Source organism: Lepidochelys kempii, chromosome 23 (genome assembly GCF_965140285.1).
Source record: "Lepidochelys kempii isolate rLepKem1 chromosome 23, rLepKem1.hap1, whole genome shotgun sequence".
NCBI lineage: Eukaryota > Metazoa > Chordata > Testudines > Cheloniidae > Lepidochelys > Lepidochelys kempii.
The window spans coordinates 17,097,457-17,122,968 of record NC_136402.1 but is presented as its reverse complement, the minus strand read 5'-3'; the positions used below and the strand labels follow the sequence as shown (position 1 = coordinate 17,122,968).

General features: G+C 56.9%; 1 protein-coding gene across 3 annotated transcripts in view; it reads right to left on the bottom strand.

The window, feature by feature from the left end:
• Positions 1-403: 403 nt before the first annotated feature.
• The window catches only part of LRRC4B (leucine rich repeat containing 4B), a 37,576-nt gene continuing 12,467 nt past the window's right edge, over positions 404-25,512 (bottom strand). The window contains exons 1-2 of one of the 3 annotated variants that reach the window (XM_073321822.1): positions 19,732-19,819; positions 404-3,717 (exon numbers count right to left, since the gene is read on the bottom strand). In XM_073321822.1, the coding sequence (XP_073177923.1) occupies positions 1,718-3,655 (1,938 nt within the window). In that variant the 5' untranslated portion in view covers positions 3,656-3,717; positions 19,732-19,819 and the 3' untranslated portion in view covers positions 404-1,717. Of the gene's footprint in view, positions 3,718-7,271; positions 7,289-19,731; positions 19,820-25,512 lie in introns of those variants that run through there. The other 2 variants (XM_073321824.2, XM_073321821.2) reach the window with 2 other exon arrangements.

Here is a 25,512-nt window from a genome sequence, read left to right as displayed (position 1 = left end):
CGCCACGTCTAGAGGGTTATTTTCCTTCCGTTGCCTGGGACTCCCCAAAGGCAGCTCCCTGGCCAAAGTGTGCATGCTTCCCCCGTCCCAACGCCGGAGGGGGGGGCATTGAGAGAGAAGAGACCCCCCCCCAGCCTAGGCAGACCCTCTCCTCCACCCCGTCTCTGCCAGCCCCAACAGGGAGCGGAGCATTTTCCGCTGCAGGCCTCCGCGTGCGAGGGCGGCTGTGGGCACCCGGTGCGGGCGCTGGGGGGTGGGCCCGCACGGGCCGCATCATCAGGGGTCGGGGCGGGGGGAGGTTGGTGCCGAGGGAGGGAGGTGTGAGGCTGAGCGTGCAAGCTGCTGCGTGTGAGCCCCCCGTCCTCCCCCCCGCCCCCCCAGCTCTCGGAGAGACGCTTGCAAACACCTTTATGGATTTTATTAAAATAGGAAACTCGGACGAGACCCAGAAATGGTTGGGATCACAGGCTCCGGGGGAGGGGGGGCAGGAGTGCGCCCCCACAACCCCCCCCTCCCGGCTCTCCCCCCCCAAACCCCGCCCCTCCCCAGATTATTACAAATTAAAAAATACCTCTGGTCTGCGTTTCCGCGCGGGGAGCGAGGGCTGGGGCGCCCGGAGTCACATAGTCATTAAAAAAACCCATAGCCTGCGCCCGCCAGGGCCCCATGGCTGAGCACAGCCTCCCCACCAAAACAGCCGCGACCACAAAATACTAATATTTTGGCGTTTCCACCCCCCAACCACCACCTCTTTCTCTGGGTGCCGGGTTTTTTTCCACCCTCCACCCCCCCACCCCATTTAATCCCACGACCCCCACCAAAAAAAAAAAAATTATTCCAGGGTTGGTTGGTTGGTTTCCTTTTTTTCGCTTTTAGTAACCCAGCACCCCAGGTGGGGCCGGGAATGCCCAGCGGTATCAAAAAAGTTTCAAAGTTTCGGGGAGCGGAGGCGGGGGGGTGGAGGCACGCAACTTCCCGGTCTTTGATTGGGGCGGGGCGGGGGGGCGGGAACGGAGACATCTCGATCAACTGGGTACTGAGAAAACTGCCAAAATAAAAGCCGATGTCAAAGGGTAAACCAGAGAGAGGTGGAAATCTCAGGAAGGGGAGGGACAGACAGGTAGGGAGGGGGACAAGAATGGGGCAGGGGGACACACAGAGGCAGTTGGGGTGCGAGCTAGGAACGGGGGGGACAGACAGGTAGGGAGGGGGACAGGAATGGGGCAGGGAGACACACAGAGGCAGTTGGGGTGTGAGCTAGGAACGGGGGGGACAGACAGGTGGGGGGACACACAGAGGCAGTTGGGGTGCGAGCTAGGAACGGGGGGACAGACAGGTAGGGAGGGGGACAGGAATGGGGCAGAGGGACACACAGAGGCAGTTGGGGTGCGAGCCAGGAACGGGGGAGACAGACAGGTGGGGGGGACACAGAGGCAGTTGGGGTGCGAGCCAGGAACAGGGGGGACAGACAGGTGGGGAGAGGGACAGGAATGGGGTGTGGGGGGGGACACAGAGGCAGTCGGGATGGGAGCCAGGAAGTGGGGGGACTCTCCAGCGGGTGGGGGGCATGGCGTCCAACTGGAGCCGATCCGTCGCGGGCGGGTTAGGGGGGTCTCTCTCTCCCCGGAGGCATTTCCCCGCTCCCCCTCCCGTGGCGGGCCGCGGGGCGGGGCGGGCGGGTGGGGGGGGAGGCAGGCCGCGAGGGGCGTCCCCGTCCTCAGATCTGCGTCTCCTGCACGTTCTCCTTTGAGCTGCTCTTGAACAGCAGAGGTTCGTGGATGGAGTTCAGCAGGGGGTTCTTGGCGCAGGCCAGGGCCCCCGCGTTGTTGTTGTAGTGGGCCTTGAAGGCCGCGTAGTGGTTGAGGTGGTCGTGCTCCAGGGCCGGCAGGGCCAGGTGGCTGTCGCCGGGGGCGCCGGCCGCGGCCGGCAGCTCGTCCTCCACGTTGATGATCTCGATGGTGCGGGTGGGGCCGTGGTGCTTGTGGAATTGGTGCTGCTTGCGCAGTTTGTAGAAGACGATCAGCATGACAGCCGCCATGAAGGTGATGGCCACGAAGCAGCCGATGATGATCTTGGTGGTCTTCATCACGTCGTCCAGGTCCTTCATGCCGCCCTCGGCCGCGTCGGTGATGGGCACGGTGTAGGGCTTCTCCGTGGAGTGGGTGGAGCGGGGCGTCAGGGAGGTGGTGGAGTAGGTCACGTCCCAGCCCACGGCGGGCGTGGGGCCCGGCTCCTTCTTGGTGGGCAGCGCGTCCTCCTGGGCCGTCTCCAGCGTCTCCACGGTCACGGTGGTGAAGTAGGTGTAGCCGGTGGCGGCCGGGTCCACGGCCGAGACGTTGAGGGTGGCCGACGCCGTGGTGTTGCCGGCCGAGTTGGTCACCATGCAGGTGTACTGCCCCGTGTCCTGCACCGTCACGTTGGTGAAGTTGAGCGTGCCGTCGTGCAAGACGGAAATCCGCACCCGGTACGAGCCGTGCGTCATCAGCGTCCCGTTGGGCGTCAGCCAGTTGACCGAGGTCATGGAGGTGCCCGTCCGGCACTTCAGCTCCGCCGCCATCCCCTCCGTCACGTTGAGGTCGGTGGGCGGCTCGACGATGACCGGGGCGTAGCAGGTGAAGTGGCTCTGGTCCAGCTCGCCGATGTAACGCCCCTTGAGGTTGGCCGGGGCGTGGCAGCGGGCGCAGCAGGTGGTGTTGTTGGGCACCGTCTCCTTCAGCCACCAGCTGAGCCAGAGGACGTCACAGTTGCAATGCCAGGGGTTGTGGTTGAGGTGCACCCGCTCCAGCCGGTGCAAGGGGGTGAAGAGGTCGTGGGGCAAGGACATGAGGTTGTTGTGGGACAGGTTCAGCTCCTCCAGCGACTTGAGGTCGTCGAAGGCGTTGCGCTCGATGGTGGACACCTGGGCGTGCATCAGCCACAGCTTGCGCAGGCTGGTGAGGCCCTGGAAGGAGCCGGGGCGGATCATGTCCAGCCGGTTGCCCGACAGCTCCAGCTCCTCCAGCCTCACCAGAGCCGTCAGGTTGGGGATGTCCTTGAGGTTGCACATTCCCAGGTTCAGGTACCGCAGGTTCACCAGCCCTTCGAAGGCCGCCTCGGAGATGTACTCCAGCTTCTTGAGCTCCCCCAGGTCCAGGCGGCGCAGGGAGGGCACCCGGTTGAAGGCGTAGGACGGGATGCTCTCGATGGGGTTGTTACGCAGCCACAGCTCCCGCAGCTTGGAGAGGTACTCAAAGGCCTGGGTGGGCACCGTGGCCAGGCGGTTGTCGAAGAGCTCCAGCGTGTTGAGGTTGGGCAGGCCGTTGAAGGCGCCCACCTCGATCTTGCGGATCAGGTTCTTGCTCAGCTGCAGGATCTCCAGGTGCCGCAGGTGCTTGAAGGTGTCGGTCTTGATGAGCTGGATGTTATTCTCCTGCAGGTTGAGGTACCGCGTGTTGATGGAGATGCTCTCCGGCACCTCCACCAGCTCCCGGCGCGTGCAGATCACCCGGCTGGCCTGGTTGCTGCAGGAGCAGGCAGCCGGGCAGGGAGTGGGCGAAGCTCCGGCCCACGCCAGTGAGGGCAGCCACAGCCCCAGCAGCAGGACCGGCTTCCAGAGCATCCTAGAGGGACGGGGAGGCGGCGGCCCCCTCTGGGAGCAGCAACGGGGGGCAGCCATGTCCAACGTTCATGCTTTAATGGGCAAAACCTCCTCTGGGCAGGCTCTCAAATACCTAGAGACTGGAGACACAACGGAAGAGAGAGACTCGTTAGTGTCATCCCTGCACCTAAGGGCCCGACCCCAGGAGGAGAGAGACCAGTTAGCATCATCCCTGGGCCATGGGGCCCATCCCCAGGAGGAGAGAGACCAGTTAGCATCATCCCTGGGCCATGGGGCCCATCCCCAGGAGGAGAGAGACCAGGCAGCATCGTCCCTGCACCATGAGGTCACATACGGGGCAGGCTATAGTTAGACTGAGATGTGGGGTGAGGGCCGTACCACCCCCCACAATGGCCCAATGACACTTCCCCCACTCTTGACGCAATGATGAGGTCAATATCTCATCAGGATCCACAATTCCCTTGGGAGTAAAATCACCTGCAACAAAATTTCCTCCCTCCCCCATCCCATTTTAAAAAAAAAAAAACACAAAATTTCCCTCTGCAAACAGTTTGCAAAGGCCCCAGACTTTCCCCCCCTAAACCCAAACACCCACACCCCAAAACGCAGGTTTGAAATCCCAACCTTTCTCAGTTCCCCGTTAAAAAAAAATGGAAAATTTTCAATGGAAATAGGAGGCAACCAAACCCCAAATGTTTTGAATTTCCCACAATGAGTAACTGGCCCATCGTGGGCAGCTGTGTCACATGGAGGAACCAGGACTCCGACGGGGGATAACCCAACGCCCATGATGGTCACGTCCCAAGCCGGAAAACGCCCGGCTTACCCCCTAGGACCAAGGCGTCGTCCCCAATCGAATCCCCAGCACTAACTGCTTTGACTCTGAATATCCCTGCGGTTCTCGCTCGTCCTCCTCAGCCCCTACTGAGATACAGACGCTACACCCAGGGGATAACAACCTACCACACCAACCAGACAAACACACGGTAGAGCAGGGACCCTTCAGTAACAACCATCTCCACGCAGGGTACATCGCAACAACGCTACGGGAACAACTACCCCAGCCCACAGGGTACGTCTACCAGCAACCCGACATTCACCACCGTCCCCACACCCAGCACACAGCAACCGCCCCACGGGAACAATCGTGCTCATGCAGGAGGTACAGTAACACCCCAATATTAACACCCGTCCCCAGGCAGGATGTATAGTAGGAACCGTGGAGTAAAAATCATCCCCGCTCGCACAGTAGACCAGCGACCCTCAGACCCTCAGCAACACTCCATAACCAACCATACACACACACACAGAGTATAGTAACATCTCACATTAACAACCATCCCCACAAACAGTGGTTAGCAACAATCCTACGTTACCAACCATCGCCGCAGTATGTAGCAACACCTCTACAGAAGCCAACACACACACAGAGAGTGCATAGCGCCACCCCTACATCAACAACCGGCCGCACACAGTGCATAGCGACTTCTGAGCCACATAAGCCATCTCTGTATACTGGGTACAGCAACAATCCAACCTTAAATACCATCGCGGGCGGGGGGAGGGGGAGGTAGCAACATTCCTACAATATCAGCCATTCCCACGTGTATTGCATAGCAGCAACCACACCTTCACCACCCCCACCCCCACAGTGTGGAGCAGCAACCCGCCATTAATAGCTATCCTCACACCCAGGGGATAGCAACATCCTTCCCATAGCAACCCTCCCCACAGGGACTAGAGAGACGCCACCCTCCACTACCAACCAGCCCCCCACACAGTGTTTAGCAACAGCTCTACAGTAACACACATGTGCACACACGGGATGCAACCAACAACCCACCATCAACAACCATACACACATACACCCTACCTTAACAACCAACCTCACATGCCACGTGGTAGCAACCCTGCCTTAACAGCTGTCTCCACACACAATGTGTCGCAACAACCCCACCATCAACCAGTACACTACAGATGTCAATGGTGCAACAGCCACACAATAACAACCACCCCCCCAACACACATGATCTAGCAACAGTCTTGCAGTAACAACCTTCCTCACACAGTGTGTATACCAACCATTGTTCATTAACAACCCTCTTCACACACCGCATATAGCTACAACCCTATATCACAGCTACTAGTTGACACCGTTTCTTGCAACACTCTTCCAAGAACAACGGTCCCCACAGTGCATTGCAGCAAGCCCTATATAGACAACCATTCACACTCAGTGTACAGTCGCAATTTTAATTAACAACCAATTGCACACCATGCATGGCAGCAATCCGACAGGAACAACCCTCTCCCCGGTGTACTGCAACAACCCTACACATACAGAGCATGGTCGACATGCACAGGGCAGATCAACATCCCCACCCTAACAACCCTCTCCACACACACTGTAGAGTAGAAAACTGACACTAATAACTGTTCACACACACACGGTGTGTAACAACCACCTGACGTTAACAAGGGGTCTCAAAGCAACCACCCACCGTAAACAACCATCCCCACACTCAGTGTATCGCAGCAAACCTACAGTGACAACCATCCACAAAGTGTACCTAAGAAAATAAGAACGGCCAAACTGGGTCGGATCAAAGGTCCATCTAGCCCAGGATCCTGTCCTCTGACAGTGGCCAATGCCGGGTGTCCCAGAGGGAATGAACAGAACAGGGATCATCAAGTGATCCATCCCCTGTCGCCCGTTCCCAGCTTCTGGCGAACAGAGGCTAGGGACACTGTCCCTGCTCATCCTGGCTAATAGCCATTGATGGACCTGTCCTCCATGAATTTACCTAGTTCTTTTCTGAACCCCTGTCATAGTCTTGGCCTTCACAACATCCTCTGGCAAGGAGTTCCACAGGTTCATTGTGCATTGTGTGAAACAATACTTCCGTGTGTTTGTTTTAAACCTGCTGCCTGTTAATTTCATTCGTTGACCCGTAGATCTTGTTATGAGAAGGAGCAAATGGCACTCCCTGATTTACTTTCTCCACACCACTCATGATTCTATAGACCTCTGTCATATCTCCCCTTAGTCATCTCTTTTCCCGGTCTTATTAAATCTCCCCTCATACGGCAGCCGTTCCAGACCCCTGATCATGTAGAGCAAAAACCTTACCATAAGAGCTGTGCAGACACGTGGATGCATGGGCGCCAGGTTTGGATAATTTTTGGTGGTGCCCAGAACAGGTCCATCGGATGCACCGGGGCAAGAGCCCCGGGCCCCGCGTTTTGTGGGGCCCTGCCCTTCAGGGGGACACAGGGTCCAGGGCGGCCTGGGGAGTTAGCGGGGAGCCTGGCAGAGCCCTCCCCACCCCCACTCCACCCCTTCCCCCCAGGCCAGAAGGGACCCACTAGATCGTCCCCTCTGACCTCCTGTCCCACCTCACAGGCCCCCAGCACCCGCACGCTAAACCCAGCGACTGAAATGAGACCCAGGTGCCCCCGGCCACGGGAGACCGAGCTATGATGCGCCATAGACAGACAACGGGAGGGACCAAGGTGAACCAGTGTCCAAGGCAGGGAGACCCAGATAATCGTGGCAAGTGACCCGCACCCACAGGGGAGGGCGAAAAGCCCTCAAGGTCACTCCCAATCCAACCTGGGGAGGGCGAGGGGGGGTGGGGGTCAGTTAGACCCTGAGCATGCCAGCAAGACCCACCCGAGAGGGAGAACGCTCGGTGCCACCTCAGAGCTCTGGATCATCCCGCCCAGCGTCCCATCTCCAGCCGTGGGCAGCCCGGAGGTTTCAGAGGAAGGAGAGTTTAAAAAAAAAAAAAAGTTACCCCTCTTCCTGGGAGGAAACTGAGGCAGCAGGGCGGTGGGCTGATACTGGATGAAGAGAGACCCTGCCCCCGACACAGTTCCAGGGCGGAGTGTCCCTCCATCCCCTTGCAGGTTTCAGACCCTGCATCTTCACCGCTTATGACCCCCTGCCTCCCCACTGCGCGGAGACCGTGCCCAAGGCTCCACCCCCCAGGTACCAACGCGGCTGACCCAGCGGGTCCGCCTGGGACTGGCCCCCGCGGTTCTCCCCTCCGTGCCCAGTGGGGAATCCAGTGTCCCGGGATAGCCTGCTCCAGCCGGAGCCTGGGCTACCCAGAACCTCCCCACCCCACGGGGGGCGGAGGGGGGCCAAGCCCGTCCAGCTCCTTCAACCCTACTCCGTGTGTCTGTCTCTTCCCCTCTCCCCGCCCCCAACCTCTCCCCGACCTCTGGACACACACAGAGGCCCTTTTAACGGGGCATCCGTCGGGTTCACGGCCTCGCTGAGGCCAGCGAGGCCGGAAGGCAGGGTCCCAGAGCTCGCCTTTTCACCCACCCGCCCCCAAAGCCTTTCCAGGGGGGTGCTTTGCCTTCCTGTCTGTTTCTCTCCCCCCCCCCCCCCCGAGCGCCGGACATTTAACCCGCTATAACCACCCGGCCCCCACTCGCCTGCTCCAGCCGCCCGGCGACCTGCGCCGATATCAGACCACCCAGCAAAACGCCCCGCGATTTAACCCTAAATCGAGCACCCGCAAAACTTCGCCTGCGACAGCCCCCCCCAGCAGCCACTGAGGTGAGCAGGGCGCAGGAGGGATTCAGCGACTCTTTCGCACAGCAGTCCAGCGACGTGCGCTACCGGGTGCCAGAGCAGGAGCCATGCAGCGGTTCGAGCGCGGCAAGCTAGCGGCGGGCCGGCGATTCGCTCGCTGCGCTTCCTGTCGACAGGGTCTTGACCCCGTGTCCTCCCTGCTCACCAGACCCAGGTTCTCCAAGAATACAGAACGGAAGGGGGAGAATTTTCCTTGTCGCACCCGGGATTCGCATCCGACACCAAGGGGGGGGGGGTTCTTCCTCTTTGCCAAAGAGCGGGGGGAGGGGGGGAGATCAGGGAAAACCCCCATCCCCCTCGGAAAAAAATCCAAACTTTTTTAAAAGGGGGAGCTTCAAACCGAAAGGAAAAACTTTGTACATCATTTGCCCTCTTCTCCAGCGGCAAAAACAATGGGGGCAAACAACATTAACATGTTTCCTCTTGTTCTCTTTTTACAGTTTTGATTCAAAGGGGACTTTTTTTAGGACCCCCCCCTCCAAAAAAATTCTCCTCCTTCTGAGTCTAAACTTTTTCCTTTCTTCTTTTACAACAAAGAAAAAACCTGAAAGATTTCTGGAAGGAAAAATGAATTTTCTTTGATTACAATTTGGAGGGGGGTGGGAATGGGACAAATTGGGTTTTTCCCAGCAGCCTCTGGGATAGCCATCAGCCCCTGTCACCCTTATCAGATCATCATCTCACCATGTCTGGTTCAACTCCCATTAGATCCTCCTCCCCACCCCCGACCCACTCCATTTTCAGCCCTTTTCAGCCCCTGGTAGCCGCCAAATCAGGAGGGACCATTAGCTCCATCTAGTCTGACCCCTGCTGCGTCACACAGGCTGGAGAGTCCCACCCAGTTACCCCTGTGCCGAGCCCCCCGACTTCCCGAGAGGCCCCAAGGCTGGAGCTGGAGACGCCAAGGACCGGAGCATCCCTAACAAGCTCACTACCAAAGCTGCGACTTTAAACCCATTTGGTTCAGCCACTGCCAACCCTGGGCGGACGCCGCTTAATCCAATTGAAACCCGGCTTAGCCGTATCGATTTAAGCCGATTTCTGCCAAGCTGGGTTTAAGGGATCTCGAAGCAGCCGCACTTTCGCCGGGGGCTTTTTCGGCCCGCTTTTCCACGCAGCTCGAGGCGGCATCCTCGCGGTTTCAAGCTCAGGGGAGAGCGACACCACGTGTGTGAACGCAACGCCGATCCACCGGCAGCACCCGCCACTGCTTCCCTCAGATGGGTTCAGAGGTGAAAACCTGGACAGGGACGACACGCCGCTCAATGTCTAGGGGTTAGCTGGCGCAACGCGGCTCCTCTGACAACCCTCGCGCGATATCCGGTGCTCTTCCAGCCCCTGGCTCCATATCCTTAGAGAGCCCCAGAGCTTAGAGGCCAGAAGGAACCATTCGATTATCTAACTGCCTTTACATCGCAGGCCATAAAATTCCTCCGAAACGGAGGGGTCCATCAATCCCTGGGGGAGTTCGGTCCAGCGGTGAATCACCCCCTCCTTTTAAAAATTGCACCGAATTTCTTTTTTATATATATATAAATCTCGGCTTTTTTAACCCAACGTGTGGTTTTCAGGGGCACCATCACCGACGCGAGCTACCCCACCACCACGAACTGGGTTCACACCAGTTTGCGAGTCCACACGCAAACCGGGGCCAGTGGAAACAAAGCGGCTTGAGGTCACCACGCCGTGAGTGAAACGGGTGCTGCAGCAGGGGTCTGCCCAGGTCCCCACCCCCACCCCACTGGTGCAGAGAGCTAAGCTGGGTTCTCTACATGTACTGTTCCTAACCCAACTCCCGTCCACACACACACGCAAGGGATTCTTCGAGTCCGGTGGCCAGGCTAAACCAGAGTGAGCCCAATTCACCGGTGGCTGACGTAGGGTGGCCAGGTGCCCGGTTTTCGACTGGAAAGTCCAGTCAAAAAGGGAACCTGACAGTGTCGGGTCAGATCTACTGACCGAACACCCAAAGTCCAGTTACTGCGGGCAGGGGAGGGGGGGAAGAGGAGTGGATGGGGCGGGGCCTTGGGAAAATAGGAGGGGCTTTGGGGGAAAAGGCAGGGCCGGGGGGAGTGGAACCACCAGCTTCCCTTCCCCTCCCCCCCAGTTTGACACCCCACACTGGGCTGGGCTCTACCTTTGTCTTGGTTTAACTATTTGGAGTCAGGCTGAGATTTTCCACCAGCGCCAGCCCTTGTGTGGAGGCTGATAGGTCAGTATGAAGGTGCATAGCTCCAGAATCAGAGAACTGTACCGATTTAGAAGGGATCGTAAGGGTCATCTTGTCTAACCCCCCCCCGGCAAGATGCAGGATTTGTTGTGTCTAAACTTCAAGTCAGGTTTTTCCTGACTGCGTCCACACTGGGGAGGCAAGGGGGTCACACTACTGTAACTAGACCAGGACCGTCACAGCGGGACAATTTGCAGATTGCAAGCTGCTCGGGGCACGGACTGCCTTTTTGTTCTGCATTGTACAACACCTACCATAGATCCTATAGGCACTATGCCAGTGGTTGTCAACCAGGGGTACGCGTACCCCCGAAGTACTTAGAGGTCTTCCACTGGGTACTCAATTCATCTAGATAGTGTTTCTCAACCTGTGGGTTGCAGCCCCTGTGGGGGGGTGTCGAGGAATAGGTTGCAGGGGGTTGCAAGTGCAGGAATGACATTAGGGGGTGGCCAGCCGGGCAATTGCCCAGGGTCCCACGCCACGAGAGGCCCCAAGAAGCTAAGCTACACACTTCAGCCCCCATTGCCTGAGTTCGGGCTTCAGACAAGGCTCACAAGTGAAAAACAGGTTCGAGTCTCGCACTGAAATGTGAGTACAATATTCACAGTCCAATCAATGTATTTGATAATGATCTGGTAAGAAGGAGAAAGTCGGCTGTTTGTCAGTAACAGTGGGCTGTGACACGTTTGTGTTTTCATGTCAGATTTTGTAAGCAAGTTGTTTTTAAGTGAGGTGAAACTTGGGCTACGCAAGACAAATCAGCCTCCTGAAAGGGGTACGGTGGTCTGGAAAGGCTGAGAACCCCCTGTGCTGTGGTCATACAAATAGTTAAATAATAACAGTAAGGCTGAGAACTCCAAACTTCAGTGCTATAAGCCCTTTATGCTGATATTGGCAAGCAAAGAGCTACATTAAAAAAAAAGTTAAGGTTGCAAAATCAAGCGCTGCAAAGTTAGGGGCTGCCAGCATGAAGGTGAGTACCCTTAACTCTGCCCCCCGGCGTGCATCTGCATGATCATGCAGTCAGTAATGCCACGGCCACGTGCCATATTTTCCACAAGACCCCTGCCCGATTCAGGGCACGGGATGGAGATGCCTCACGGAATGAGCAGCTATTCAACAGATCTTTGCAGCCGCCTTTCTCAAGGCCTTAGTTACCGCACACCGTTCAAATCCCGTTCTGAGGAGAGAATTATTCACGGGCTCGTAGGTTTTTCAACAGCCTTCACCACACCTGGCTCAGAGCGCTCCATGAGCACAAATAAATGCACCATCTCCGCACGGTGTAGGGTGAGGGGTGGCATTCACCCCATTTTGCAGATGGGGAGCAGAGAAACACCAAATCTCCCAAAGCACCTGCTGATTTTGGGTGCCCTATTTGTAAACCAGAAATTTCCTCATGTGTCGCCCCACGGACCATCCCCACGTGAGGCCACCAGCAGGGCTCGGACCTTCAGAGCCGCCCCACGTGCCCCTGCACTTGAGCTGACCAAGTGACTGGTAGCACTAGAAGGCTGTTATCCTCTCCGTGGACCTAGTCACCAGAGGGTGACGGAGACACACACGTGGCCAGGGGCAGTCACAGCCACTTGGGAATGTGGGGACTCAGGACTGGGGGGGATCGATTCCCAGGTCTGGAGGGGAGCGTGCTCTAGTGGTTACAAACCCTTCTGCCCGTGTTCCCCCCACCTAGCCCAGCGGCCAAGATCCTGCCCCTGTTTCCTTCCCACTTCTACCCCTCTCCGCTCCCCTTATTCCAAAGCCCTCCCCCAGACTTCTACCCCCTTCTCCTCATCCCTTGGTTCCTCGCCACACCAGATCGGGCCAGGTTCTCACAGCAACTGCAAAAGGCACTTCCCTGGCCCCAGGGCAACTGCTTCCCCCACCCCAGTTAAATGCTCCAAAACGTGGTGTTCCTGGGAAAATCCATCCAACTCAGCCAAGTTATTAGGCTCTGAAAATCGTTGTTCACACATAAGGACGGCCATAATGGATCTGACCCCTGGCCCATCTAGCCCAGGATCCGGTCTTCTGACAGTGACCAGTGCCAGGTGCCCCAGAGGGACTGAACAGAACAGGGCAATTTATCGAGTGACCCACCCCGTCGCCCGTGCCCAGCTCCTAGCAGTCAGTGGTTTGGGGACACCCAGAGTACGGGGTTGCCTCCCTGGCCATCCTGGCTAATAGCCATGAATTTATCTAATTCTTTTTTGAACCCGGTTATACTTTTGGCCTTCATGTCTGCTGGCAGCAAGTTCCACAGGTTGGCTGTGCGTTGTGGGAAGAAATACTGTTTTAAACCAGCTGACTGTTCATTTCATGGGATGACGCCCTGGTTCTTGTGAAGGCCTAAATAACACTTCCCTGGTCCCGCTCTCCATGCCAGTCGTGATTTTACAGATCTCTGTCTTATCCCCTACCCTTAGTCGTCTCTTTTCTAAACTGAGCCGTGCCAGTCTCATTAATCTCTCCTCACACGGAAGTTGTTCCGTGCCCCTCATCAGTTTTGTTGCCCTTCTCTGCACAGTCTCCGATTCTAATATATCCTTTTTCGAGATGGGGCAACCAGAACCGCACGCTGCATTCAGTGTGGGCATACCATGGATGTACACCGAGGCATTGTGAGCTTTTCTGTCTTATTACCTATCCTTTTCTTAATGGTTCCCAACATTGTTCGCTTTTTTGCCTGCCGCGACACACTGAGCAGATGTTTTCAGAGAACTCTCCACAATGACTCCAAGATCTCTTTCTGAGTGGTACCGGCTAATTTAGACCCCCTCGTTTGGGATGTGGGGTTGGGATTCTGTTTGCCGAAGTGCATTACTTTGCATTTATCAATATTGAATTTCATCTGCTATTCTCTTGCCCAGTCACCCAGCTTTGTGAGATCCCTTTGTAGCTCTTCGCAGTCTGCTTTGAACGTAACGATCATGAGTAATTTTGTATCATCTGCCAACTTTGCCACCCGTCTTTCCTGTTCATTTATGAGTATGTTCAGCAGCACTGGTCCCGTCACAGATCCTTGGGGGGCCCCCCGCTATTTATTTCCCTCCACTGTGAAAACAGACTCTTTATTTCTACCATCTTTTAACCAGTTACTGATCCATGAGAGGACCTTCCCTCTTACCCCCATGACTGACTACTTTGCTTAAGAGCCTTTGGTGAGGGACCTTGTCAAAGGCTTTCTGAAAGTCTAAGTACACCATATCCACTGGATCCCCCTTGTCCACATGGGTTGACCCCCTCAAAGAATTCTAATAGATTGGTGAGGCGTGATTTCCTCTTACAAAAGTTGTGTTGACTCTTCCCCACCATATCATGTTCACCTGTGTGTCTGGTAATTTTGTTCTTTACTTCCTTACGAACTCATGGGTGAATCCCATCCGGACCTATTACTGTCTCATGTATTGAATTGTTCCAAAACCACCCTCAATCTGGGACAGTTCCTCAGATTTGTCACCTAAAATGAACGGCTCAGGTGTGGGAACCTCCCTCACCCCCTCTGCAGCAAAAACCAGTGGAAAGAATTCATTTAGCTCTTCCACAACAGTCTGGTTTTCCTTGAGTACTCCTTTAGCACCTCGGTTGTCCAAGCTTCCTGCTTCTCATGTACTTACAGAAAACATTTTTATTTATTTTAGGTTTTTTTAGTTTTTTGTGTCTTTTGCTAGTTGCTCTTCAAATTCTTTTTTGACCTGCCTAATTATACTTTTACACTTGACTTGACACAGGGTTTATGTTCCTTTCTCTTTTCCTCAGGAGGATTTGACTTCCAATTTTTAAAAGATGTCTCTTTGTCTCTAATCGCCTCTCTTACTTTGATGTTTAGCCATGGTGGCATTTTTTGGTCGTGTGTGTGTGTGTGTGTGTGTGTTTTTAAAGCTGAGAGATATATACAGTTTAAGCCTCTTTTAAGGTGGGTTTTTTTTTTACGTTTCCATGCAGCTTGCAAGCATTTCACCCTGGTGACTGTTCCTTTTCATGTCCATTCAATTAGCCCCCTCATTTTCATGTAATTCCCCTTTTTGAAGTTAAATATTACTGTGATGACTTTTCCTTTTTTTTTTTTTTGGTATTTTCCCCCTACAAGGAAGTGAAATTTAATTACATTTGGTCACTGTGACCGAGCGGGTTAGCTGCATTCACCTCTTGGACTAGGGTGACCAGATAAAAAGTGTGAAAAATCGGGACAGGGGTGGGGGGGTAATAGGCGCCAATATAAGAAAAAGCCCCCATTATCAGGACTGTCCCTATAAAATCAGGACATCTGGTCACCCTATCTTGGACTAGACCCTGTGCACCACTCAGGGGTCCCAGGACTAGCTGCTCCAAGAAGCAGTCGTTTAGGGTGTCTAGAAATGTTATCTCTGCATCCCGTCCTGAGGTAGCATGTGCCCAGGTGGTGCCCTAGCTGAAATCCCCCGTTATTATTGGGTTTTCTGTGTTTGTAGCCTCTCTAATCCCCCTGAGTCACTATCACCGTCCAGCTCAGGTGGTCAGTCATATCTTCCTGCGGCTGTACGCTTGTAATTCAAGCACAGAATTGCTATCAATATAGGATTGATGGGACCCTTTGATTAATTTAAGATTTTTACTATATGATTCAATGTTTTCTTTCCCATATAGCACTGCTCTCCCATCCCAGCACCACCTACTCTGTCATTCTGATATATTTTTAGTCCATCTTCCCAGGTCACATTGATTACCATCAGTCCATCAATTGATGATAATGCCTGGTATATCAACAGCCTCACAATGCCAGGCACTCAAGTTCACCCATCTTAGTACTTAGACTCCTTGCATTTATAAGATTGGTCGATATTTAGTTGCCTGCCTTCCTGTGGGGTAATCAAAGGGGACCCTCACGTTTGTTTCTCTTCAGTTCCTACCTGTATTTTATTGACTTCTGTCCTCTCCTCTTAAAAGGGAATCTTTCTATCCTAGCAAATAGATCCTCCCCTAAGGATGTGTCTGTCCAAACCACAGGCACCTCCACACCCGCTGGCCCTTAGTTTTAAAACTCGTCTAGAATCACAGGGTTGGAAGGGACCCCAGAAGGTATCTAGTCCAACCCCCTGCTCAAAGCAGGACCAGCCCCAACTAAATCATCCCAGCCAGGGCTTTATCAAGCTGGGCCTTAAAAACCTCTAAGGAAGGAGATTCCCCCACCTCCCTAGGGAACCCGTTCCAGTGCTTCACCACCCTCCTCGTGAAACAGTGTTTCCTAATATCCAACCTAGACCTCCCCCACCACAACTTGAGACCATGGCTCCTTGTTCTGTCATCTGCCACCACTGAGAACAGCCGAGCTCCATCCTCTTTGGAACCCCCCTCCAGGTAGCTTTTAATTTGACATGCCAGGAATCTGGCTCCGTTTTGGTTTAGGTGGAGCCCATCCTTCCCGAACAGATACCTCCTTTCCCAAAAGGTCCCCTAGTTCCTGATATACCTAAACCCCTCCTCCCTACACCATCGTCTCATCTACGCATTGAGACCCTGCAGTTCTGTCTAACTGGCCCTGCACATAGAACTGGGAGTATTTCAGAGAATGTGACCATGGAGGTCCTGGACTTCAATCTCTTACCTAGCAGCCTACATTTGGCCTCCAGGACCTCTCTCTCCTACCCTTGCCTGTGTCACTGGTACCTACATGTACCACGACCACCAGCTCCTCCCCAGCACCGCACGTAAGTCTGTCCAGATGTCTCGAGAGGTCCGCGACCTTTGCACCCGCAGCCAATTCACCATGCGGTTCTCCCTGTCATCACAACCCCAATTATCTATATTGCTAATGCTCGAATCTCCCATGAGTACTACCTGTCTCTTCCTAATAACTGGGGTCCCCTCCCCCAGAGGGGTATCCTCAGTGCGAGAAGACACCACGATATGGTGACCAGATAGCAACTGTGAAAAACCTGCACAGGGGGTGGGGGACAATAGGCCCCTGTCTAAGAAAAAGTCCCAAAAAGCAAGACTGTCCCTTTAAAAACGGGACAGCTGGTCACCCTATCCCATGATCATCGGGAGGGAGGGTCCCAGCTACTGGATTGTTTCCCTCTGCTCCAGCTAGATGGTCTCCTTCCCCGAGGCTTTCATCCTCCTCCACAGCACAGAGGTGGTCAGACTGGGGGTGGGTGAAAATCTAGGTCCCTCTCCGTTTCCCTTCGCTCCTTCACTTCAGCCACTCTGGTCTCCAGAGCCCGTCCTCGGCCTCTGAGGTCATGAGCTTCTGGCACCGAATGCCCATGCCCGCCCCCTGCCCGCACGGCGGGTAACCGGGGCCTGCTGCGTTCAGCGCAGTACACCGGATGGGCCCCCATGCTGCGGCTGGCCGTCTGCCTGCGTTCGTTTTACACTTGCGGGGGTTTTGTTTCTTTGTGTGTTTGTGTTCTTTATGCGGGGGGGTGTGTGGTGTTTTCTTTGGGCAGGGGGGTCATTGGCCTAAGTTCAGAGAATGTTTATTAGGTGTCTCTGGCTCGGGCGCGCCCCCTCTCAAGGCAGTGTCTGGCTGCTAAGTTGTCCAAAAACTGTGTCTACCCTGAGCCTGCTCCAGCCCCACAGAGCTCAACAACCTCCCTGAGCCTGCTCCAGCCCCACAGCACTCCCTGAAAGCTGCACTGAGCATGCTCCAGCCCCACAGCCGTCCATACCAGTTCCATGAAGCATGCGCCCACCCAGGGGTGAAAGTAACTTAAGAGACTTACCGCTACATGGGGTGGCAAGGTGGGAGCGGGGGCGTGGCTCAAGTGGAAGGGGTGGGGCCAGACTCCCCCAGCCTGCCCTTCAGTGCGGCCCGGCGGCAATTTAAAGGGCCCGGGGCTCCGGCCACTGCCGGGAGCCCCGGGCCCTTTTAAATGGCTGGACCTCAGGGAAGCTGCCCCAGGGAAGCTGCTGGTATGGTCGGCTGTGTACCAGCCCTTACTGGTCCGCTAGACTGGATCAGACCTTACTTTCACCTCTGCTCCTGCCCCACGGAGCTGGCTGGCTGCAGGCCCAGCCGGTCCTTCCCTATAGCTGCCACTCCTCCCGGCTGCCCCGGCATGTGGCATCAGGCCATAGACCTCAGAGCCCAGACGCCCTCCCCCGGGGGCTCTCTCTCAGCCCCGGCTGGCTGGCAGAGGGGAGAGGAGCAGGGGGGCAGGAGACCAGGGCAGCCTCTCCAGAATCTGCAACCAAACCCAGGAGTGGAGGTCAACATTGGCCAGCCCGGCTGATGACCCATGTGGGATCCACAGAAGGAAATTTCTTTCTGTTCCCCCGCCCCGCTACCCCCACCCCAGTTTATTGTTAACAACCTAGGAAATGAAACAAAGAACGACATCAGAAGAGCGTTAAGGCGGCAAAGTCAAGCCCCACAAAAGGTGGGGGAAATCAAGGGTTAATAAAAGGGACTTAACTCTGCCCTACCCCCCCCCCCAGCTCCGACCAGCCCTGGGGGTCTGCACTAGGATCTAATCTCACATCCTACTTTTCCTACAGGATCCCAAACCACAGTCAGTGCACAGCGCCCCGAGATCAGGGTCCCCAGCTGCTGCCCAGATGTGCACCCCCACCCAAGATCAGGACCCCCGTCACACTGAGCACTGCACAGAGACCCAGACTGAGATCAGGCCCCCCCACATCATGCTGGACCATCTCCCCAACAGAGCTCGGGGGCACCCATTGCACCAGGAACTGTGCAGACACCCCTCCCCCCGGCGCCCCCCGAAAATAAGAGACAGCACCAGCCCTGGCGAGCACTCGGTGAATCGACAAAGAATCTGACCCACGCTCTCTCTGTATGCTGCCAGGGGTGTCCCATGGACCGCAGGACAGAGCCGCCCCCCGAGCCTGCTCACAACCTGGGGGAGCCCATCTCCCCTCATCCCCCAATGCCCAGAGGGGGAACACCCCTGTCCCCCCCAAACCCATTTTGAAAGGGCAGAAGCTCATGCGGGGTTGTGTTCCTGCAGGAGGGTTTTGTGTGGGGAGCAACTGCCCCCCGCCCACCCCCCCGCAGCAAATCCATGCCTCCCGCACTCCCTCTGAACCCCACATACGTGCCATGCCCCAAACATCCACACACACACCCCCCCGCACTGAGGACCCTGATCCCAATACACATCCCCCCTGCCCCGTACAGGCCCCGCACCCTCCATCCCCAATACACCCGCCCCCCACATCCACTCTACCCACCCGTCCTCCACCCTGCACAGGGGACCCTGATCCCAATACACGTCCCCCCTGCCCCGTACAGGCCCCGCACCCTCCATCCCCAATACACCCGCCCCCCACATCCACTCTACCCACCCGTCCTCCACCCTGCACAGGGGACCCTGATCCCAATACACGTCCCCCCTGCCCCGTACAGGCCCCGCACCCTCCATCCCCAATACACCCGCCCCCCACATCCACTCTACCCACCCGTCCTCCACCCTGCACAGGGGACCCTGATCCCAATACACGTCCCCCCTGCCCCGTACAGGCCCCGCACCCTCCATCCCCAATACACCCGCCCCCCACATCCACTCTACCCACCCGTCCTCCACCCTGCACAGGGGACCCTGATCCCAATACACGTCCCCCCTGCCCCGTACAGGCCCCGCACCCTCCATCCCCAATACACCCGCCCCCCACATCCACTCTACCCACCCGTCCTCCACCCTGCACAGGGGACCCTGATCCCAATACACGTCCCCCCTGCCCCGTACAGGCCCCGCACCCTCCATCCCCGATACACCCCCCCACACACACATCCCCTGTACAGACATGTCCCCTCCCCAACCAGTACAGCCTACACCCGCCCACCCCACACAGACTACACCCGCCCACTCCCAGCCCCAATGCACAGCCCCTCCCCTGCCCCACATAGCCTACACCCTCCAGCCCCAGTACACCCCCCCAAACAGTTTGACCGCAAATCCACTGATCTCTCTCTCACACACACACACACACACGTGCTATTCTGGGGCCTATCAGCCCCCCCCCCCCCCCCCCGTGGAGAAGATACCAGCCTGAGGACAGGGAGGATTAGAAGCAGCTGCGGGGGGGGGGAGAGGAGATGGGGGGACGGATGAGTGGGGGGAGGGGCTTCAGTGGAGGAAAAAAGGAAGGACCCCCCCCCACACACACACACACACACCTCAATGGGTCGGCATGGGCCGCGCTCCCCTTCTCCCCCCCCACCCCCCAGCGCCTCGCCTGGCTCAGGTGGGGGGGCGGCGCTCCAAGCCGGGGGGGCAGGAGTTGCAGGGAGGGATGCGGAGAAGGAAGGGGAGATGGAGGAAGGGATGCGGGGGTGGAGGGAGGGATCTGCACCTTGGGGGGGGCAGCGGAGTGGCCCCCCCAGCCCTGGTCCCTCCGATCCTGCTTCTTCCCCCTGCTCCGACCCCGGATCCTGCCCGTCTTCCGACGACACAACGCGCCTCCGTCCCTCCTCCCCCGACGCTGCTCCCTTCCCTCCTTCCGCCGCCCCCGTAACCCCCCCTCGCCAGGAGCCCGAGCCCCGCCGGCCGCCCCCCCAACCCCGCTCCCGCCTGGCCCCGGCTCCGGGCGCTAATTAGGGTTTCCAGTCACACGGCGGTGCAGGGCCCTGCGCCGCTCCCCGCCCCCCAGCCCCGGGCACCTCCCCCCCCGGTTCCTGCGAGCCCCGGGCACCTTCCCCCGCCCCCGTTCCTCCCCCCCCCCACCCCTGGGCACTTCCCCCTCCTACGGTTCCACCCATCCCCAGGCATCTCCCCCCCCAGCCCTCTCCCCGGTACCTCCATCTTCCCCCCCCTTCCCAGGGCATCTCCCACCCTCGCTTCCTCCCACCCGCAGGCAACTCCCCCGTTCTCCCCCCCCCCGCCCCTCTCTCCAGCCCAGTGCTCCTCCCTCCCGGTTCCTCCCCCCAAGCCCAGGGCACCTCCACCCCCCCCCGTTCCTTTCCCCCCCCCCGGGCACCTCCCCCTCACCACCCCAGAGCCCCGGGAGCCTCCCCTGCCCCCCAGGGCACCTTCCCTCCCCCAGCCCAGCCAGACTCCATTCTCACAGGCTCCATCCCCCTCCCGGCTCTCCATCCCTCCCTATCTCTCCTCCCCAGCTCACTCTCCTGCTTCCCCCCCCCCAGCTCCATCCCTTCCCCCCTCTGCTCCCCTTCATGCCAACTCCAATCAAGACATGTCCAAGAGGATAAAAATGTAGCACCCCAGGAATCACCAGGCTGGGCCAGAGGGCAGGGGCCCATCTAGCCCAGTGTCAGGCCTCCAAGCGCACCCAGCAGCAGGGCTGACAACAACCCATCCTCAACACACACCCCTTCCCCGCGCTTCCAGGCCTCAAAAACTGAGCACGTGGCTTAAAAATCACCCAATCCTTTAAAAAAAAAAGAGAGAGAGAGAGAGAAAACCCTGCTCAGTGGCGGACTGTCTCTTTGCCTCAAGCTCTCAGAGTAACTGGCTGCTCACCGGCACTTCCCCCTAACCACACAGTCAGATTAGTGACTGCTACGGCCCCCATCACCATAGGATATGGGTGACTCGTTCTTTAAGGTGTTTCTCCTCACAACCCCGCAGGAGGCAGGGCGGCACCACTCGCCCCATGTACAGGTGGGAAACTGAGGCAGAGGGAAGGCAAAGGAGGAGCCTAAGATCACACCAGAAGTCAACAGAAAAGCAGCGACTTGCACCTGGATCTGCCAAGCCCAAGGCCAAGGCCCAAATCGCTGGTCTACGCTTCCTCTAGCGACCTTGGTTTGAACCCAGGACCAGAAACAAGACCCCTAGTGCCATGCCAGCTCAGGACTGGGTCCCGCTCTCTAAAAGCGCCTCTCTAGCTCGACCACCTGATATGGGCTGGATGCAGGAGTCACTGGGTGACGTTCCCCAGCCTAGGGCTCCGCAGGCAGCCAGACTAGTTGCCGTGAGCTGGGCCACATTTCCCAAAGCGCCCACACGGTTTTGGAGTTTTGTGTGATGCGGGCCCCTCGACTGGGAGCGGGACGCGGGCCCCTCGGGGACGGGGTCACAATGCTCTTCGAGCACCGAGCGACGCAGACCGACGCGTGCCCCCGACACCAGCCTATAACGGGATGTGCCACTCACTCGAAACCAGAGAGCAAGCGAGGACGGGCTCCCATCCTCCAGGAGAGCGTCCCCTGCCCAGCAGCCCCCTTGCCCATCAACCAGGGGCCACCAGACCACCCCAGTTCTGCGTTTCACTCCGGCTCCGCTTGCCGGCTTCTGAGGAGCCGTCTCGACACAGGACCGGAAGGGCCCCGTTCTCCCATAATCCCGTTCAGAAACGTAGCCAGCTCCCTCTTAAACCAGCCCAGTCTCATGCCCCCCCGCTCCCGAATCTCCCTCTGCCCCATCTGCTGGTTAGAAACCTGCTAATTTCCAGCCTAAATTTACTCAACGGCCGGTTCTTGTGCCAACGAAAAGGACAAAAGGCTCCCCACCTGATCCCTTTCCCAGGTCTGCTCTGCAGCAGGAGCTCACGTCGGTCCAGCTGCGTCCCTCCGGTGTGAAAAATCCACCCCCACCCCCGAGAGACAGAGTTAGACCAGCCAAGACCCCCCCAGTTCACACCAGTGCTGGGTGCGACTTCTTCTGCCGACCTAGCTAGCGCCTCACCGGCGTAGGTCGCGTCTACACGGCACCAGGCAGGTGCGTTTTAAGTGTAGACACGCTGTGAGGCGTCTGCCTCTCCCCACGCATCGGAGAGGGAGCCGGGGAGCTGAGGCTCACAGTAGGCGGTGGGCTTGTCTGCACTTAAAACGGTGGAGTGCCACTGTGGCCACAACCTACGCCGATTCTCCCGTCGGCAGAGGTAATCCACACCCCCCGAGAGGCAGGAGCTGGCTCGGCTGGATTCGCCCGGCGACGTAGCACCGTCTACACCAGAGCTTCAGCCCGTCCAGCCCCGTGTCTCAGAGCGGGGTGGATTTTTCGCTCCCCTGGGCGACGCCGCGATCAAATCCGCATGCAGAGCAAGGCCGCGGGTTAGGTTTCGACGCGCCAAAGTACCTTTTGGGGAGCCAGCCCTTATCCGCTTTTGAAAGTTACTTCCCGTGTGGGCCAGGGGACCCCAAAATGTGAGGAGACCCTCGCCCGAACCAGGAGAGTCTCTGAATTGTTGTTGTAATCATGTTCTCAGCTGTGTTTGTTGATTTTTTAAACACACATGGAGTGGGTGCATGGGAAGGGGGGAAATGAAACAGTTTTGCCAGCTCTCACCCATCTCTGGAGAGGCAGACACCCTACCAAACCCATCTCCCCGAGGGGACCCCAAGCAGCCAGGAGGTGGGAACAGCTTTTAGCTTCTGCTTGTCTGGGCAGGATTCAGACTGGGGGGCCCTGCTCGCTCCAGGCCTGTCCCCACGTGCGCCCCCCACCCCCCGGGAGAGTGACAAAGTTCTCGGGACACAGGAGCAGCATCTCCCACACCCTGACACCCTCCTCGCACCACCGGGCCAGCTCCCCTTAGTCAAGCACAATTCGTGGAAAAGCAGCCGCGAGAAGCCTAAGACCGCAAGATCCAAATCCAACCGTTTGCCACCCAAAAATCACTCCAACTTTTATGAATATGGATTGTATGGTCGGGGACTGCATACCGCCTGGCACGGGAGTGAAGGCTGATCTCATTTGGGGCTACCATAAAGACACATAACAACAGATTCAGACTCAACCTAATTCGGAGATTTTTTTTTTCCTGGAGGGAATCCCAACCCAGGCTGGGGATCGGAGATCAGGTGTTGGGAATCTGAGGCTCATTCCCGCTGACAGAACCACGGTCAAACTCCCACCCCCAGCATGGAAGAGACTGAACCAAGGGGGGTGTCACCCTGAGCAAAGGTGTGTTTCGTAAAGCCCCAGCTCCCGGAGTCAGGGGATGACGTGAGTTACTCTGCGGCCACTTTTTCAAAAGAGAGTCATTTTCTCACCCACACGGCTGCAGAAAAGGGCTTGGAAAGCTGACTCGAGCAGAGCCTAAAGGCTCCAAAACCACAAGGCACAGAGAAGTTTTTTTCTTAAACTCAGGCTTGGCAACGCTGCATCTTCCTTGTTTCTTTTTCACCTTCTTTAAACCACAACCAAGCTGCTTGTCTGACTCCGTGGGAGCAGCCCCATAGCCGATCTCTCCCGTGTGCTGCTGAGCCCTCGACTGGCCCCCATTTATCCCATCCGTGATGGCAGACCAAAGCACTCCTGTCACGGAGTCCCTGGGCGATGCTCTGGAACTGCTCCCCATGAAGCTGGGCAGGACTCTGGGGAAGTCTCCTCTTTGGGAGCAGCCTGTCTACAGGACACACAGCTCACCCGGCTCCACCTTCCTGGGTCTGACCTTGGAGCAGTCAGCCTCCCCTGCCCCTCCATGCGCTTCCCACAGCGAGTCCGCTCAGGCGGGGCTCCTGGGGAAGCCAGAGGGTCCTGCCCCCCAACTGCACAGTCAGACGAGACTCTCAGCCAGCCAGTAAAACAGAGGGTTTATTAGACGACAGGAACATGGTCTAACACAGAGCTTGTAGGTGCAGAGAACAGGACCCCTCAGCTGGGTCCATTTTGGGGGACAGTGAGCCAGACAACCACGTCTGCCCTTCACTCCATGTCTCCAGCCAGCCCCAAACTGAAACTCCCTCCAGCCCCCCCTCCTCTGGGCTTTGTCCCTTTCCTGGGCCAGGAGGTCACCTGATTCCTTTGTTCTCCAACCCTTGAGCTCTCACCTTGCGGGGAGGGGGGAAGGGCCCAGGCCATCAGTGGCCAGGAAACAGGGTGTCGGCCATTCTCTGCGTCCAGACCCCTGCCCACACCTGCCCTCTAGGGCTCTGCAATGATCATACACCCTTACTCCACCACCTAGAGACTTAAGAACTGCATAGGGGAAACTGAGGCACCCCCACACTATTCAGAGGAAACATTAAGAACAGTCCCACTTCGTCACATCTCTCCCCCCTTCGAGATCGAACTGAGCGGGGTCACTTTAGCCGGTGACCTGGGGAAGTTCGAAGCCACCAACGTTTCTATGGATGCCCCAGCATCTCTCCCATTCCTTGGTGGGAGTTACACCGGGTCCTTCCAGTTTCATGCCCTCCCTTAGGTCGGAGGTGGTCGATAGCACTCGCAGGCCGCATGTGGGAAGGTTTATGCGGCCCGTGCCCTTTGGCCACCCCAAAACCCCAGGGGGTCAAACTGGGATTGGGTCTTCTCCCCAACAAGCTGGCCAAACACAGCCACTTGGTTATAGGACTGTTTAACTTTCTTAACAGCTTTCACTTCATCTGAGACCTTCTCAAAGCTCTCCACACTGGATCTTTCAACAGGAAAGTCAGTGGATCCATTCACAACAGAAAATTTCTGGCTGTTAGGAACTGAAACTTTCTTGATTAAATCACTTTCACACCCTTCAGTTGCAGTAAACTGCTTGCAAAGACTCCATGAGGATTCCTTTCCCTAGGGCTTTTCTATGCAACAATTCACCCCCCCCAGAAATTCTGCTCTTACCCTCTTTACCTAGGGCTTGCTCTAGAGGAACACCCCCACCCCCCACCCCCGAGCAACAACAGAGTCTTTCTGGGTCTCCCTTACATCCAGAATTACCTCTGGCCCATCTGGCGGATTCCTCCACAACCCCTTTCAGGCAAACTGACAGACTTCCTAGATAAAAGGTGAGAAGCCTTCTCCTTCCCTTTGCCACCCACAAGTTCAGGAATCTTTTCCTTCTTGCTACAGGTTTCCACACCCTCAGTAGGTAACACAATCACATCACCTGCATGCTCTCCTTGTGCCCTGGCTAGGATCTCACCCTGATTAGTGAGAGTTGCTGCACCCTTTCCCAGCCACACACTAGCAACAGGCAAAATACAAGCTCCAGAATTGTCTGGTCTCTGGGATTTTGCATAGACACTAATTGGATGCAACCTAGTTACAGGGCCATTCTCCCGAGCAGACACAAACTTAGGACCCTTCCCTTCCTGAGCTTTAGCTGAATCCAGAACCAGCTCTGGGACAACTGCACTATCCGTGATGGCAGACCAAAGTACTCCTCAGCCCACTTTGACCGCAAACACCGTGAGGGCACTCCGATCTTGTCAGCCTCCCCGTGCTTCTAAATCATGGTCAG